This window comes from Ochotona princeps, chromosome 4 (genome assembly GCF_030435755.1).
Source record: "Ochotona princeps isolate mOchPri1 chromosome 4, mOchPri1.hap1, whole genome shotgun sequence".
Taxonomy (NCBI): Eukaryota; Metazoa; Chordata; class Mammalia; order Lagomorpha; family Ochotonidae; genus Ochotona; species Ochotona princeps.
The window spans coordinates 14,095,638-14,109,578 of record NC_080835.1 but is presented as its reverse complement, the minus strand read 5'-3'; the positions used below and the strand labels follow the sequence as shown (position 1 = coordinate 14,109,578).

The window sequence follows — 13,941 nt, the reverse complement described above, 5'->3', positions numbered from 1 at the left end:
TGAGAGGCAGAAAGAGAGAGAGAGAGAGCGGGCAAGAAATCCCATTGGCTGATTCATAGTAGCCAGGGCCGGACTAGGTACAAGCTAGGAGCTGGGAATTCTATCCAGGTCTCCCATGTGGGGTGGCAGAGAGCTGTCACCTGTTTCTTCCAAAATGTGCATTAGCAGGAAGCTAGAGTCAGAAGTGGAACCAGAACTCCAATCCAGCCCTTGCAATGGGAGCCTTCTACCCGGCATCTCAAATAGGAGGCCAAATGGGGCCTGCAGTTCTGAGAGCAGCTGCTCTCTCCATGGCCACGAGCGCTGCTTTCAGAGGGACTCGCGTTGTGGGTGATGACGCAAAGAGGAGAGAAATAGTGACCAGCTGTCCCAAGTCTGCATTTCCTCGCCTTGTGCATGTTTTGGGAGGGTTGGTCAGTCCTGCCGTCTGCAGACAGTGTGACCCCAAGCCTTCCCTTTCTTCCCACAGTGCCTAATCCAGTGTCTGACTTCCAAGTGACGAATGTCAGCATGACGGAAGTCAGCCTAGCCTGGAGCAGCAATGACTCTGAGTCCTTTAGGCTCTCTGTCATACAGGATGGAGCTGGACTGCTCAGGGTGGAAAACAGCACCGACCAGAGCATCACCATCCGTGACTTAAATCCTGGGACCAACTATGTCTTTGAAATAGTTGCACAAGGACCAAATGGGACTGAAGGGGACCCACAGAATGTCTCCTGTACAACTGGTAAGGATGTGAGCTGGGATTTGTGTCCATTGGTGATGTTTCTTAAGGAAAATCAGCATTATGTGTAAATGGGATGCTTTCTAAATACTATTTCTGAGTTATCCAAGAAAAATATTAAAACTTTTGTTACAACAGTGCTGCATTTTTAGTACATAAAATACAGTTAAGTGAGAATTGAAAAAATTGCATAAACTGTCAACCAGAGATTCAGTCGTCGATAGCTTTTGGAGTATGATCTTTTACAATTTTAAGATATGCCCATATGCGTGCATGCGCACACATACACACACACACACACACACACACTTTTTCTTTTACAAACACTGAAGTCATCTCGCACATGGGAGTTTGTAGTCTGCTTCCTTCTGCCTCCCCACCTCTCACCTAAATGACTGAGATAGCTGGAGCTTGGCTGGTCTGAAGCCAGGAGCCAGGAGCCTTCTGTGGGTCTTCCATGTGAGTGAAGAGACCCAAGGATTTGGGCTGGCTTCCACTGCCTTCCTACCCACATGAGCAGGGAGCTGGACTAAAGTGGTACAGTTGTGTCTTGAACTGATGCCTCAACTCACTATGCCACGCCGCTGGCTCCAGATGGAGTGCTTGAAGCTGCAGACAGATGCTCAATGCACTACACCATGGTTCCAGCCCCCCGAGTTACTCTCTTACGAAAATTCAACATAGTTAGTGAAAATACAGGAAAACAATTCAAGGAAATGAGGAAAACGTAAGTGAGTATAAATAAAAGATATAATAAGATTAAATGACAAATTCTTTTTTTTTTGTATTTCATACAATATGGTAATATTTTATGTGACTCAAAACAAGCAAAACAAACAATAAATTACTTAAACACATACATATATCATAAAAATATAAAGAACAAAAATGATGGAATGATAAACAACAAGTTTTAGAGTAATTGTCATCCTAAATTGCAGGAGGCAGGGGTAGGTAGCAGGAGGAATACGTTTATAGTGAAGAGTAATTGGTAATGATCTGATTTCAGGGGTGACTGGTAATTGGTCATTACATCATGCTTTATTTTATGTACATACTCTTTTTTAAAGATTTATTTATTCATATTGGAAAGGCAGATCAAAGACAGAGAGAAAGATTTTCCATCCACTGGTTCACTTTCCAGCTGTTATGGCTGCAACTGAGCTGAACCACAGCCAGGAGCCAGGAGCTTTTTCTGTCTCCCACACAGGTACAGGGTCCTGAGGCTTTGGGTCATCCTTTACTGCTTTCCCAACCCGGAAGCAAGCAGCTGGATGGAAAATGGAGTAGCTGGGACAAGAACCGGCACCTGTATGGGATCCCAGTGCTTGCAAGATAGGATTTAGCCATTGAGCCATCAGGCCAGATATACATTATATTCCTTAGTACATACCAGGTACATTAGAAATGACAAAAAATGTGAAATTGAAATATTATAGAAATTGGTTAAATATTGTGATGAAAGAGTAAATATTCTTTTCTAACATTTTAGATAAAGAAAAATGATAAATTCTGATGGTGAAAATTCATAGCTTTCAGTGAGTTAAAAGAAGCCTGCAGAAGAGAGTGTAAAACGCAGAATTAAACAGGAGAAAGAATTTGTGGGGGCCAGTGCTGCGACACAGCCTGTATAGCCCTGGCAAGTCATATGTGGTTCCCAGTTAGAGGCCTGGCTGCCCTACTTCTGACAGCCCCTTGCTCATGTACCTGGGAAAACAGTGGCAGGTGTCTAAGTTCCCTGGGCCCTTGCATATCCACAAAGGAAACTTAGAAAAAAATTTCTGGCTCCAGATTTTGGCCTGGTCCAGCACTGGTCATTATAGCTATTTGGGGAGTGAGTCAGTGGATGGAAGATATCTCCCTCTCTCTCTCTCTCTCTCTCTCTCTCTCTCTCTCTCTAACTGGCTTTCAAATGAGTAAATACATCTTTACAAGAGTTTGTGGGCTTGCGTATAAGTTACTGAAAATACTAGAGAAGAAGAAAGGAAGCAATAAAAAGCAGTGGAGAAAATGTACAGGATTTATGGGAGCGGCACCAGAAGAGCAGATATTCAAATTATCGGAGTTCAGGAGAGAGTAGGGGGAGAGAAATCGATGGAATGCATGTTTAAAGAAATAATAGAAAACTTTCCAAACCTGCAGGAAGATGCAAAGATCTAGGTGCATGAAATATAAAGGTCTGTATTCCTATTTAACGTAAAGAAGTCAAACCCAGCACATACTGTCCCAAATCAAAGGCAAGGAGAGGACCCTCAAGCAGCAGGAAGGCAGCAGGTAGCGTGCAAGGGAGCTCCAGTGTGCTGACAGCAGCCTCCTGCCCCGCTGAGGGTGACAGGCTTACAGACGAGAGGCAGTGTGGTGTCCAGAACACTGTGCCTGGTGCCGCTTCCCGGACGAAAAGCAAGGGAATGGATCAGCACCAGGCCTGTTCTAGAACAAGTGACCCGGGGAGTTCTTCAGAAGGAAAAGAAGGGCGATGTTATGAATACTGTGAAAACATCTGAGCATCTAAAACTGTGTATAAATTCAGAGTCCTCCCAGTAAAAACCATGGTGGTGTGTGTTAGCAGGAAGATGAAAAATTATAGCAAATTGCAACTACAGTATTTTGTTAAGGCTATTTAGCATAAAAAGACATAAATTCTCTCTGTGGGTCTCGTCTGGCCGCAACTATTCTGAAATTGGAGTGATAGAGAGAAGGTGGGTGTGGCCTTTCCGTGAGGATTGACACGCGGGTTCAAGAAGGGTGTCTGTCACATTTTTCTGTTGAACTCTTCTTTAGTAAAGCTGGTAAGCCTTTGACTATAATGTAAATTAAAAATGTTCTAAAAAATAATAAACAGTTAAGCAAGAACGTCAATGTGAGGGAGAAGTCCAGTACAGCTGTGGGCTTGCGTGCGTATGTGATCAAAAAAGTAACCAGTCACAAGACTTTTTGGTAAGCCTTTTGGCAATCAGAATAAAGACCTGTAGTAGGTGCACAGCACACAGACAAAACCCAAGAAGTCAAAACATACCACCAAAGAAAGATACTTTGCTACAAATAAGACAATAAGGAGAAAAGACCTTGCAGCAACTGGGAATAACCCTGATTATAAGTGGATCGAATAATTCAATCAAAAGTCATAAAATGGCTCAGAGGATAAAAGAAAGCATCCAGTTGCGTGTTGCTTACAAGAGATCCGCTTAGCCCATCAGGGTACAGGAGGGCAGGAAGTGCAGGACTGTGAAAAGAACTGCCATGCAAGGGAAACGGGAACAAGAGGAGCTCTACGTAGAGAAACCTGAAGTCAAAAACTGTAGGAAGAGATGAGGACCGTCATGATATAATGATGAAGGGCTCAATTTAGCAACCCAAGGTCAGGGAAATCCATCTTTCTGTATTTCAGTATTCATAGACCAGTAGGACACTCCACACCCCACTTGGAGCAGTGCGCAGACTTGCCCAATCAGAAATCTGGTAAGGAAGCCTTGGATTCCAGAGCTAACAGAGTCAACAGGCGTTTACAGGTCCTGCCATCTGCCAGCTGCAGGACCCATATTCTCTCAACTACATGTGAAACATTTCCCAAGACACAATGGATGCTGGGCCAGAAAATCAGTCTTCACAAATTTAACAAGATTGAATGTATCTTATCACAATGGAGTTAAAAAAAACACTAAAGAGCAACAGCAGGAGGCGCCTTGGGAAAGTGATGAAAACCTAAGCAGTTTTACTCTTGGTCAGTGGTCAACGTCCAGTATTTGTGTTTTTATTCTTTTGGGGTCAACCCCAAACTCTTTGGGAATAAAGTATCCATCTCCCGTGTTTTATTTTTTCTGTTTCTGGTTATTACTCTTTAATCTTGAGTTTAATAAGATGCATCCATTTTGTAACTATAATCTTAATAATCATAGTGGTTTCCATTGGCTTAGTATCCTGCAATCAGTGATTTCACTGAAGTATAGGGAAGTGAGATGATTTTGAATCAGTCGATTTACATAACTGATGATGGACAGGTTTGAGCTGTGAGCCCAGATTTTTTTTTTAAATGTCCAAATCCTTGATGGTTAGTAGTAATTCTTTGTATTTAGTACAGTGTGTTAGACCTGCCAGCTGGAGAACCGGTGTCCTGGAGATTTTAAGGGATTAATTCCAGGTTCACAGCTGACAGGTGGAGCAGGTCTTTAGGGGTGGATCTGGATTCATGGACCAGTCATTTTGGTTTTTTGCTGTTCTGCCTCTTGTCATCTTTATGTCAGAAAAACTGTTGAGCTGCCTTCTGATGTAAGGATTTATCAAAAGCAAGTTACCATTTTCATCTGCCTCATAGGCCGTCACAGGGAGACGTGTTTGCTGAGAATTGGGGGATGGATTCATTTTGCATCTTGGGTCTCTCATTGTATCAGCCTCTCCCTCCCTGTCTCGGTCACAGCAGTACTGGCCAGCTTCCGTCAGTTTTCGTCTCTTCTAAAGCCTGTGTTTCCATAGCCAGTCCCCATCCCTGTACTTCAGCAAACTGCTGGTGCCAGGAAGTCTAGGAGGCCAATAAAGAGAGCGAGTACTGTGTGAGATTCCTACCCGGAGAGTGGATATGCGCAGTGGGTCGGGTGTTGTTTTGTGAAATACCATTTATTTTTCTCCTTAAAAACTGTTTTTCAATAGGATCCAGTCCTGTGTTTGACTTTGAAGTTGCTTCTGTTGGTCCAACCAGTGTGATCCTAACCTGGAAAAACAACAACACGGCAGCTTCTGAGTACACCTATAGGATAAAGGATGAGAGGGACAATGAGTGGACAGTGACTGACAAAAACCAGACGAGGTGTAACATCACAGGCTTAAGTCCAGCCACGTCATACAGATTCTCCATCTACCCAGTAATAGGCAATGAAACTTGGAAACACCCTGTGCTTACAAATGTCACAACAGGTAAGATGCCTGGCTTCCCAGTACGATCATGAGGCACACCTTGTCCTAAAACCTTGTCAGTTCCTGAGCCTGCTGGAGAGAAATTGGATTTCACAGCCTGGCGGGGGAGGAGAGGTTTTCTGTTGTTCCCAACCCAGGAGTTGAGGACGCCCTGATCATTCAGTATTGAGGTTCCTTTGTGTTTTTTGGAAGGCTTAATAACTTCCAGCTGTTTGGGTTGAAAACTTTTGTTATTGCTTAATGCCTACTGTTGGGCTCAAAACTCAGGACAGGGGACTTGTTGGAAATGTGTTTTGATGGTGTCGGTCATTACTAGCCTTGTACAGTCCCTGGGAAGTTGATGGTGTGTTTTATGTAATTCCCAGGAATTTCCCCTGGGCAGGGACATTGGCTTCTCTTTATAGCGGAACGCATGTTTCAAATGAGTTAAGACCCAATAACATTTAGAGTCTAATTAAGATTAAACAGCTTAGATTTTAATTGAGCATAATTGTCAATGCCCTAAGCCTCTCATTAGTGCTGCTAATTTAATCTTTTTTTTTTACAGTTGAAAAGCACCAAATTAAAAAAAAAAGACATAAAATAAACTAGGCAAGACGCTCCTTTTTAGGTGATAAGTACTGAAATGGAGAAGTCCTCTGAGGGTTTTCCAGCTGGAGTGTGTGGATGGGAGGAGGGGGTCTTCCCACGGAAGCCTGGCCTCCTGCAGTCCAGGGCCTGAAGGACCAAGGGCCGTGGAAGCGTGGCATCAGGCCAGCTAGCAGCAAGGACAATGGGGGGGACACTGTCGTGGGGAAAAGTTCACTTCCTTCCGAGACCCCAGAGCATGGCACACAGGTGAAGAAACTGGAACCCAGGGGAACTGTACTGCAGACCACTGTGGTACCGTGGTGTTCCCGACAGTTAGCCAGGGTCATTCAGCTGGGTTATTTATTGTATTCCTTTAAAAACAGACACAGAAGTGTGACTCCACCTAGAGTTCTTTGCGTCGCCACCCATGACGGGAGGCGTGGGATCAGTGAGTACATGGATGATCCGGAGGCTGCCTTCTCATCCCCTTGGCTGGCATCCTGTCATCCAGACACCTGCAGAGCTGGGGCGGGGGCGGGGTGGGCTGATTATGCCTGCAGCACCACCTGTACTTTTAGATGCTTAGAGCTGGAGCCCTGTGTTCCGGTAGTGGGTATTGTCAAGCAAGACTCCTTGGGGGCTCCATGCTGTCATCTCAGAAGTGAAGGGGGGGGCATGTCACTCTGGCTGAATTCTCACTAGCAGCCAAGTGAAGGGATGAAAGGGCAGGCCAAGGTGTAGGGTAGATGGAAAGGCTCTCAAAAAATGCCCGCATGATTGGCATATGATGAATTAGTCATTAGCTGAAACATGCTGGTCACAAGATGACACTGTTTGGATTATCTTCAGTTGAGACTTTGAGTTTTAGTCGGACCAATCCCAATCGATAACTTCGTTACTGATGTTAAGACAAATACAGTTAGGTGCTGCTGTTTAAAAGTGCATGTTAGGGGTGGGTGTAGTGAGGATGCTGCTTGAGAGTCTTGCCTGGGCTTGCAGACATTGGGAGGCCGCACAGGTGATAACTCCAGTAGTTGGCTCCTTGTCGCTCGTGTGGGAGACGTGAATGGAGGCCTGGCCCAGCCCTCGCTGTTAAGGACTTTGAAGGGAGTAAGTCAGTAGTGGAGAGCTCTTCCTATTTGTCTGTCTCTCTACTGCTCAAATAAGAGATAGATAAATAAAAGTTGAAGAAGAGGAGACATTTTAAAAGAAGAATTTCCCATTGCTGTTGGAGTTACAGAATAGTACCGATCCCAAGAAATCCTGTTTTCTGCTTGTCAATTTGGGTTCTCCTTAACTGTGGGATGCAGGAGAAGCATTGTTTACAGGGTCACATTGAATCACAGTGATCAGTGAACAGTGACTCTTAGCGCGTCTGCAAATACCATGTCCCGTTCAAGAACGCTGTGTGTTTTTATCGTAGAGCCTGAGCCAGTTTCTGGACTGCGTGTTGTCTCCATGGGCGTGACCCAGGCTTCTCTGAGCTGGAGCAGTCACAATGCCACCGCCTCCTACCGGGTATTCCTTCAAAGCTACGGGATTCATAATAATTCGACTCCAGACTCTGCGGTCAATATTTCAGTCCAGAAGTCAGGGTTTGAACCTGGAGTCGTCTGGCGTGTGCTAGAATCCAACGAGACACAGAAGGACCCTGTGCTTTCAGAAGGTGGCTTGGGTGAGTCACAGAACTGTGCTTCCCCACACTTGCAGTGACTTAGGAGTGGAAAAAAAAAATACTGGGTTATAGCTGTGCAGGATTTTAGCATTTATAGAGGGCTCTTTCTGCTTGCTTTGTTTGGCTGCCACACCTGTCTAAGGTCAAGGGAAATGTTTGGATTTTATTATTTATTTATTTATTTATTTTAAAGATTTTATTTTTATTACAAAGATATACAGAGAGGAGGAGAGACAGAGAGGTAGATCTTCCATCCGATGTTTCACTCCCCAAGTGAGCCGCAACGTGCCGGTGCATGCCGATCCGAAGCCGGGAACCAGGAACCTCTTCCGGGTCTCCCACATGGGTGCAGGGTCCCAATGCATTGGGCCGTCCTCGACTGCTTTCCCAGGCCACAATGGGAAAGTGGATGGGAAGTGGAGCTGCCGGGATTAGAACCGGCTCCCATATGGGATCCCAGGGCGTTCAAGGCAAGGACTTTAGCCGCTAGGCCACGCCACTGGGCCCCGAAATGTTTGGAATTTAAGAGTGAATGCATGGGGCTCAGAGTGGCAGTGAGAGAGCCAAGAAATTAGATAGCTCGACAGCTTTTTGATTTTCAGTCTCAGAAATAGCAGGTGTGTTAACCCAGGCAAGGCCATTGGAAGGACTTGGCATACCCATTGAGAGCAATGTTGCTTGGTTGCCAGATCCAGCATGTTGATGTCGACATTGGAGCCGTCATTTGCAAATGACATGGAATTTTCAGTGGGTCCCTATCATAAGCCCAGGAGTTGGGGAGGAGGGGTGGCACTTCCTGTCTAAGGAAGCAGAACTACGAAGTAGATTCTTGCCACAGAGGCAGAAAACAGACGAAGTGGCTTGGATTGTGACGGAGGCTTCCCAGCTGCTCAGCGTTCCTCTCCAGGCAGCCAGGTGTTACAGGGATGGGGGCTCTCATTGCCACCTCCTGCATCCTCCAGTGTAGTGTCGTCTTTGCCCCAGTGGCCCAGGAGCAGCATCTACCAACCATCTCTTCTGTAATTGCCCTACCAGCCTGGTCTGGTTCAGGGGAACATTTCTTTGGCAGAGTTGGAGTCATGGAGCTTTCCCTGGGGGACCGCATTGGGGAGGGAGAGTATAATGCCCCAAGGAGGGGAGAATGATGCAAAACAGTGGAGTTGGCATGGGAAGCGTGATTCTCCTGGAAGAACACTGCCCAGTGAGAGCTGCAGGCTGTGGCAGGCAGCAGCTGTGTATGGAGGAGGCGGAGGACGTACCAGCTGTGGGCACTGTCTGATGGTTCTCTGTTGGGATGGGGCTGCTGAAAGAACAGGGACATGTGTTCATCTTGCAGCTCATGTCTTTCCTCCTGTGTTTCACCCAGAAGCCAACAGCACGGACAGACCCTCAGCCGAGAGCTTGCCTTCACCACGCAGCAGCCCCACAGCCTCTGTGGCTGTAGAGTACCTTGAACCTCTGACCCCATCAGATGTGAAAGTGCTTCTGGTGGGATTAGAACCCAGTACTCTGTACAGAGCCACCGTGTTTCCTCAAGCAGCCGATGGCACAGAAGGCCAGTCACAGGACGTTGAATTCAGGACATGTACGTTGACTTGGGTTCCGTTGGTGGTTGTCAGAGGTTCTCAGCACTGAGCGGCATCTTCCATGATGCTGTAGTTGAGTTACGAGCACTGTCTCGCTGCTTCTCAATGACTCGTTTTGTTGTTGGAGGGGTTTTTCTCAGAAGAGATTCCAGAGGGGCCTGACCATGGCACATCAGTGAATTGGGGGACCTCTGTTGTGGTGCGGTGGGCTTAAGCCACCACTTGTGATGCTGGCATCCCATAGCAGAGCAACAGTTCGGGTCCTGGCTGCTCTACTGATCCAGCTCATGTACGAGGCAAGGCAGTAGATGATAACCTGAATACTTGGGTCCAGGATACAGTTTCTGACTCTGAGTCTCCCACGCGGGTGCAGGGTCCCCAGGCTCTGGCCCATCCTCTGCTGCTTTCCCAGGCCACAAGCAGGGAGCTGGATGGAAAGTGGGGCAGCCCGTGCTTATATGAGCCAGTGTTCATAAGGAATGCTGTGCTGCAGTGTGGAGGATTCAGTAGCCTGTTGAGCCATTGTTGGTCCCTCAACTCCTCTTGTGTCTTCACAGACTTTATCCAGGTTTTTGATGTCGAAGTTGTGAACATCAGTGCCACAAGCATGACCCTGACCTGGAACTTCAGCCACAATGGGTCATACTCTGCCTATACCTACGAGGTCCACGTGGCTAGTGAGATGGAGTTCTTCAATGTCACTGTCAACGATACTCGTGCTGTCATCTCTGGACTCAGTTCAAGTACCCTCTACAACATCACCGTGTGTCCTTTCCTGCAGGACACTGCAGGCACACCAGGCTTTCTCCAAGTGTACACCTGTGAGTTTGCTCATTGCTGTGGCTAACCTTGCTTTCCGGCTACTGTGCTTGCACCAGGGCTCAGATGCAGGACAAAGAAGTCTTCTTCCTGCCTTCATGGAGTGCCTGCCTCAGCATGCGAGACTCAGAGCCGCTTTGGGGTGTGGATGCAATAACAGTGATCCCCCAGTGGTGTGCTGAGCTCTTTGGATTTCCTTGGCATTTTCCGTCTGCGTGCTCACAACAGCCCCGAGATGCGGTTGGCATTAGCTTTGTTTTCTGGGTGAGGATGGCCAGGGCAGAGAGAGGGGAGGTGTGAAGGTGTCGCACCTGGCAAGTGATGCAGGTGAAATGCAGCCTCTTGGCTTCAGCCTGTGTTTGTAATAGTGACCGTTCTAAGGGTCTGCAGTGGGTTGATGAAAGGGAGACAGGAAAGGCCCTCTTGTTTCTTGGAAGGAAGCACTGGCACAGCCGTGTCTCACCTTCTGGTTGTTTCCGTGGTATTCGGGGCAGCACGACAGGCAGCAGGCCAAAGGCTTTCTGTTCCGAAGAAGGCCGGATCGCATAAGCCAGGGCAGCGACAGTGTATTGACAGTGCGGCTGTGTAATGTACTAAAGCCGGAAGTGCATTTCACACAGTGCTGGCGCTTACCTCTGTTGAATGGACTTGATGGCAGGTGTTAGGATTATGCACCACTCCCCTCCCCCTGGCTTTTTTAAAAAAGATTTATGATTTTTACTAGAAAGGAAGATTTACAGAGAAGAGAAACAAAAAGGAAGATCTTCCATCTGTTGGCTCACTTTCCGAGTGGTCTCAATGGCCACAGCTGAGCCAATTGAAAGTCAGGAGCCAGGAAACTCTTCTGAGTCTTCCACGTGGGTGGGCAGGGGCCCCAAGCACTTGGACCATCCTCTGCTGCTTTCCCAGGCCACAAGCAGGGAGCTGGATGGGAAGTGGAGCTCCTGGGACATGAACCAGTGCCCACAGGGGGTCCTGGAGCTGCAGGTGAGTTGTGCTATTGTGCTGGCCCCTAGGATTCCCATTTATGAATAATAAAACAGACCTGGTGCGGTAGCCTAACCAAGTGGTTAAAGTCCTTGCCTTGCATGCTCTGGGATCCCATATGGGCTTCAGTTCGTGTACCAGTGGCCCCAATTCCTATATAACTCCTGCTTGTGATCTGGGCAAGCAGTTGAGGACAACTTAAATTTTTGGGACCCCGCACCCATGTGGGAGACCTGCAAGAGGCTCTGGGCTCCTGGCTTTGCATCGACACAGCTCTGGCAGTTGTGGCCACTTGGGGAGTGAATCATCAGATGAAAGATTCTCCTCTCTGTATATATGATTTTCCAATAAAGACAAAGTAAATCTTAAAATAATAATAATAATAAAAGCACAGCTCATTGGAGGATAAACACTGCCTAGGGCTACAGAGCTTACAAGTGGCAAAGCAGGAACTTGAACCTGGGTGCCTCTGGTCCACAGGGATGCGATATATGCTCAAGTGCCTGTTGTTTCCCAGGAGGTACTCCGTCAGCATTCCTACAGGTGTCTTGGAGAACATGACATCTATTTTCATCACCTTTTCCTTTTTTAAGCTTTAAAATGTGTGCGTTAGGGTTTAACTGTGAGTAGCACACTGAGTTTCTTTTTCATGTAAGAGAAGCTGAGCAGGGTGGGGCTGGTAGCGTTAGCCAGGATTCTGACGTGGGAAATGGAAATGCATGAACAATTAGAAGCCAAGAGGTATTTGTTCAGGGAGTTGAGGGTTTGCTGGCTCATTGGAACAGCTGGTTTATTAATTGCCAAGACTGCCATGTTCGGTGCCAGAGACTTCGTGGTTAGTTACCGTGGGAAGGAGTCTCTGTCTCCAGGAAATACTGGCAGAGCGACACAGCACAACGCTGTCAGAGCTGGCACCGTGCTAGCTGGATGTCAAAGGTGAAGGTTGTGGCAGGTGTGCTGTCTTCGGTGGCCTCTCCTGTGGGTGTGCCTGTGGCCGCCATTTCCAGTTTCTTCCCATGAGTGTGTTGTCTGTGTCCTTATTTCTTTGTAAAAGGACCTGGTCACGCTGGGCTAGGGCCCACCTGCTCTGGGGCCCTCATTTTCAATCAATCACCTTTTTAAAGACCCAGTCTCCACCTACAGTCATCATTTGAGATATTGGGATTAGGATTTCGAGAGAGGAATGTGGAAGGTAATAATAGAACTCATACTGCTGGGGACCAGTCTTTAGGTTCAGCGTTCAGAAATGACCCTGAGGCTCAGATTGCAGGGCTAGATGAGGCCGCTGTATATGTGTGACTAACACTGTGGGTTCTGTACTGTGGTACTGCTGTCAGGAGGCTACAGTGACCACTACCACGGTGCTGGTGCTGGAGCCAGGCAGCTTGAGCTCTAGACATCACATCCACATTCCAACTACAGAAGCAGGGCTGGCAGGTGGAACTTCACCCTCTGAGAGTACGTCCTAGAAGTCATGGTATTCCTGCTTGTCTTGCAATGGCCAGAATTTAGTCACATGGTAGCATCAAGCTGCAAGGGAGGCTGGGAAATACAGTCTTTTTCTTCTCCATAGTCAGTACACACAGATGAAAACGTGGGGGTCTATGTTGAAGAAAGAGAAGCAATGGATTTCTGGGTCAACCGCGTCCTCTGTTGCACCTCCTTTAAGATGCTGTGGGAGTATTTAATCATGTATCCAAGGTCAGACATCCAGAAACAGCCAAGGTTCAACTCCAGAACCCGGGGCTTTAACATAGGGCTTTCTCTCTCATTTCCTGTGGATGGCTTTGTATGGCTTAAGCTCCTAGTGTTCGTGCTTGGAGGCCACATGTTCTCCATGGCCAGAAATGCTACTTTCTGAGGGATGCCAATTTCAAGTGGTGATACAAGAGAGGGGAGTGTGAGGGGAAAAGATGAGCTGTCCCAAGTCTGCATTTCCTCTCTGTGTAAATGTTCTGTGAGTGTTGCTCAGCTTGGTCTGCTGGAAAGTGATTCTGAGTCTCATTAATTCACTTCTTCCCACAGTGCCTAATCCAGTGTCTGACTTCCGAGTGACAAGTGTCGGCCTGAGAGAAGTCAGCCTAGCCTGGAGCAGCAATGACTCTGAGTCCTTTAGGCTCTCTGTCATACAGGATGGAGCTGGACTGCTCAGGGTGGAAAACACCACTGACCAGAGCATCACCATCCGTGACTTAAATCCTGGGACCAACTATGTCTTTGAAATAGTTGCACAAGGACCAAATGGGACTGAAGGGGACCCACGGAATGTCTCCTGTACAACTGGTAAGGATGTGAGCTGGGATTTGTGTCCATTGGTGATGTTTCTTAAGGAAAATCAGCATTATGTGTAAACGGGATGCTTTCTAAATACTATTTCTGAGTTATGTAAGAAAAATCTTGCAGAGTTTTATGATGCCAGTAATTCATATTCATTCTGTGTAATACAAATAGAAACATATTACAGATGAACTTTCCATCAGATCTTGTCACTGATAACTTTTGGTTCATGGTATTTCACAACCTGAGATGCCTAACTTTATAAACTGTGGAGTAGGTACTGTTGTCATCTTTGTAGTAGAGTAGGAATGACAGGCAGTGACCTGGCTTCTGAGATGGAGGGTTTGACAGGCACGTGGGCTGGCGCAGTGACATGGTGCAGCTCCAGCATAGCG

At 47.0% G+C, this 13,941-nt stretch overlaps 1 protein-coding gene across 1 annotated transcript in view; it reads left to right on the top strand.

Annotated features, from left to right (window-relative positions):
- Positions 1 to 495: 495 nt before the first annotated feature.
- Positions 496 to 13,941, top strand: part of PTPRJ (protein tyrosine phosphatase receptor type J) — a 31,616-nt gene continuing 18,170 nt past the window's right edge. The window contains exons 1-6 of the mRNA XM_058663025.1: positions 496 to 727; positions 5,369 to 5,632; positions 7,626 to 7,877; positions 9,244 to 9,462; positions 10,021 to 10,284; positions 13,295 to 13,552. Coding sequence (XP_058519008.1) covers positions 511 to 727; positions 5,369 to 5,632; positions 7,626 to 7,877; positions 9,244 to 9,462; positions 10,021 to 10,284; positions 13,295 to 13,552 — 1,474 coding nt within the window. The 5' untranslated portion in view covers positions 496 to 510. The remainder of the gene's footprint in view (positions 728 to 5,368; positions 5,633 to 7,625; positions 7,878 to 9,243; positions 9,463 to 10,020; positions 10,285 to 13,294; positions 13,553 to 13,941) is intronic.